The 3,886-nt window shown below is 38.3% G+C and overlaps 1 protein-coding gene across 1 annotated transcript in view; it reads left to right on the top strand.

Annotated features, from left to right (window-relative positions):
- ntrk2a (neurotrophic tyrosine kinase, receptor, type 2a) overlaps nt 1–3,886 on the top strand; it is a gene marked incomplete in the record, with an annotated part of 99,306 nt that overhangs the window by 64,350 nt on the left and 31,070 nt on the right. The window contains 3 exon segments of the mRNA XM_035658227.1: nt 20–192; nt 385–540; nt 1,277–1,361. Of these exon segments, the coding sequence (XP_035514120.1) occupies nt 20–192; nt 385–540; nt 1,277–1,361 (414 nt within the window).

Raw genomic sequence — 3,886 nt, 5'->3', positions numbered from 1 at the left:
TGTGTGTGTGTGTGTGCAGACACTTAAAGAGGCCAGTGAAAATGCCAGGAAGGATTTCCACCGTGAGGCTGAGCTGCTGACCAACCTTCAACATGAGCACATTGTCACTTTCTATGGAGTCTGCGTGGAGAGTGACCCTCTCATCATGGTGTTTGAGTACATGAAACATGGAGACCTCAACAAGTTCCTCAGGTATGGCTCTTTTCTTTGCTACATAGAAATCTGATGAAAAAATGTCTCTAAAAGCATAGGGATCAATGGACAAAGCGGTTTGCACAGTAGCAGCCTCCTCTGCTCTGTTGATACAAGGCTGATAGGTAGCAACGCTGCACAGGAAACAACATGACTCCAACAAACAATAACCAAACACCTGTTCCCTCACAGGGCTCACGGTCCAGATGCAGTTCTGATGGCAGAGGGCCAGACCACCAGACCTGTGGAGCTGACCCAATCTCAGATGCTGCACATCGCTCAGCAGATAGCATCTGGCATGGTTTACCTGGCATCACAGCACTTTGTGCACCGCGACCTGGCCACCAGGTTTGTCACTTGCTCTGTTACTACACTGTATTTATTTGTGCGGCTTTAATGAGCATGGCATTATACAGGGAAATGTGTTCAGACCGTTTTACGATTTATGAAATACCCAATAACTGAAAACACTGCAACACCTGTTAATGAATTGTGTTTTCTTTGGTCGTCCTTCAGAATGGTGATAATTGGTATGTGGCTACACTACGCTCGATAAATGTAATAATTTGGTCATAGGCAAGCTTGATAAATGTTAGTATACAGTCTATATATGGCAAATAGCACCTAAAGGAGGCAAAACACCCATTCGAGTAGCCAGTAAAGAAAACATGAGTAGACATTCAGCAGATATGTATGATCTGTGATTGAGTGATTTTAACAATGAGTGACTGATTCTAATGTAATGAAACAACAAAATAAGAAAAACATATGTAAAACTGGACATATACCGTTCCAGAAATATGAACCATAATAATACATTTTTAAAATGTAACTTTCTTAAATAATTACTTAAATAAAAGCTTCTCTTTTCTGTCAGTGGATGTTTATCATATATATATTTTCAGAAATACTTGCTGTTGCCTTAAATACAATACAATTAGAGCGCAATTTCTTATATAATAAATTTAATGACAGAGGGTTTAACAACACACACTGTAACTCAAGCTATGTAAAACATCTTTATTTAAACTCACAACAACATCTTCCTGTTATTGTTCTTTGTTGTTTTTTTGTTGTTTAACAGGAACTGCCTGGTGGGTGAGAACCTGCTGGTAAAGATTGGGGACTTTGGCATGTCCAGAGATGTCTACAGCACTGACTACTACAGGGTAGGTGTATGTGTCGATATCTTTTCTGGCCCTTCTTTTAGCCTCCCTTCTCCCTGCTGCATGGGTCCCTCTCTGCTCCTCCCCTGCATGGGCATGACTGACGGACTCTGGCAGAGTTACAGTCAGAAGCTTGCTGTGGAAGGTCAACTTAACTGAGTGAAATACTGTTAAATTAAACATACATGTAGGCTAGCTGTGTGTGGCTCGCTGTGGTGCCATGCTGTATATAATTAAATCAACTCAAGGGGAGGGAAGATAAGTAGCATGCTTTGTTAGGTCGTACCGGGTACTGCGTGCAAAATAAGAGCTGTTTGTTTGGATAATTGCAGCATTTTCTCCCACAGAAAGCCAATATACACCAGTTGTTATAAAGGTTTTTTTTTTTATATAATTTATTCGCAAGTCTTTTATTAAGCAGGTGTTCATTGTAGAGTCTGCTGTTCACCAGGGATCTGCCAATCAAATAGCTACATGACAGCCACCCATACATTTGAATACGCTCTACTGATGAAAACTATTATTTAAAGTTACGAGAATAAAATTAGAAACTCTAAAAAGAAGCTATATTGATGATATGTGATGGTTTTTGAATGGCAGGGTAATGACATTCAAGGTTTTGAAACATTATGCATATCAAATTTTACATATTATATAGTCTTTAAACAAAGCTTGTTATATTAGCACACCATCTCAAACAAACTCTAATACATAAGATAAGGAAGGGTTATATTTTCATTGACAGTACTTATTTTGCCGATTAAATATTAAATATGAACCTGGAGGCAGTTGAATCTACAGTTTCTTTGTAAAATCTGTAAAATCTGTTGCTTGAAAATGCTTAATTTGTGACAGTAAAATTCACATCCAAGGTCTATTAAACCTCTTTTAAAAAATATTTAAAAAAATAAACGAAGAAAAAAAAAATGTATACCATGAAACACAGCATATAGTCTAATTAGTCCTAAAATAGTCTCAACATATTATTTGTGGTACTTGTGTCGATCAAACTCCAACCCAGAGCATAATAAGATAATATTTTGATCCTGATATAATCCGTATGTACATAATACAGAGGCTCACCAAACATGAGGCTCACCAAACATGTATACAGAGGCACAGAGGCTCACCAAACATGTATACAGCCCTGCGTACAACAGATATATTCACACTGCAGGAAGCGCAGGTCTGTGCCCATCTCAGGGTGGTGTGCAAAGTACTGCTCTTCAAAAAGAAAAAGGAGAGGAAATTATGAAAAAAGATATGCTAGTTCACATTTTATGTGTGTTTATGAGTGTGTTTGTGTATGTGTGTGTGTTGCAGGGACATTTAGCAGCTTTACTATGAGTGTCAAGATAACTCAGGGTTACAACAGACAGCTGAGACTGTGTATGTGTGTTTTTTTTGTCCCCTTGTGTACATCAATCTGTCACCTTTCCAAAAGGCCAAAATCTAATAAATCATATTGATTGATTGATAGTGACTGTCCATTTTTCCTGGTCTTTCTCCCGTCCACTGTGACAAACTGACATGAGTGACGGTGACAGAGAACCCAGAGGAGGGAGAAAGAGGGAAGGAGCAACTGTGAAATGACAAGAAAAGTCTCTATTTTGGATAAATAATTACCTTAACAGTAACATTTGGAAAGACAACAATGATCCATAAGCAATTTGATGTAAAGTTCAGTAATTGATGCATTTTATTTGTTATCTAAAAGCGTGTCTTTATATTAGTCTGGAAAAAAACTTTTTTTATAAAAAATTATATAAATTAATAGGCAATACATAACAGTGGCAATATTAGAAAATTCCAATTATATGTTTCCCTTTCTTATAATTAGAAATAGACTTTAACTACAGTAAATATTCCCTTTTGCTTCTATTTTATTGTTTTGCTTAGTTTCCTCACATGTAGAAAACATTTCATGACCCCAGAGCGAAGCCACAATGTTAAAAAGGTCAAAAAATACAAGATCCACATGGCCACAATCAATCTGTATTCTGAAATTAACTTTTCATTGGTCTTTTTCTGAACACTGTTGAGATTAAATTTGGAATAACTAGTTGTATAAGGCATCAAATTAAAGACAAAAAAAAAGAAAAAGATGAGGCTCTTCTCTGTGGCTTTCTTTTGTACTATCTCTGTGTGACGACACACAGCAATCTCCCCCCTCGTCCTCCTCCTCCTCCTTCCTTTCACCCCTCCTCAATAAAGCTAAGCGCTGAAGCTGTAGTCATGGCAACGGGCGAAGGCAGTGGCAGCGAACCTCAGAGTTGTATCCAACGTTTCTCAGGAAGAAAAGTAATCAGAGAACTTCTGTTTAGTATGCTGAGGCAGTACTAGAGAAAGAGAGGGGGAGATGGAGAGAGGGGAAGTGTGGGAGACAGAGGCAGGAGGGTGGCCAAGCGATGAAAGGAGAGAAAGAGCTGGAAAAGAGAGAGATGGAGGGAGAAAAAGGGTGGGAGGCCAGGGAGGGAGAAAACAAGACACAAATAAGTATACAAAAGGAGAAAAGGCAGTAATAGAGC

This window comes from Morone saxatilis, unplaced genomic scaffold (genome assembly GCF_004916995.1).
Source record: "Morone saxatilis isolate NCDOM2014 unplaced genomic scaffold, NCSU_SB_2.0 Contig16, whole genome shotgun sequence".
NCBI classification, from domain to species: Eukaryota; Metazoa; Chordata; class Actinopteri; family Moronidae; genus Morone; species Morone saxatilis.
The sequence above is the reverse complement of the archived record's forward strand: the minus strand, read 5'-3'. Positions and strand labels throughout refer to the sequence as shown.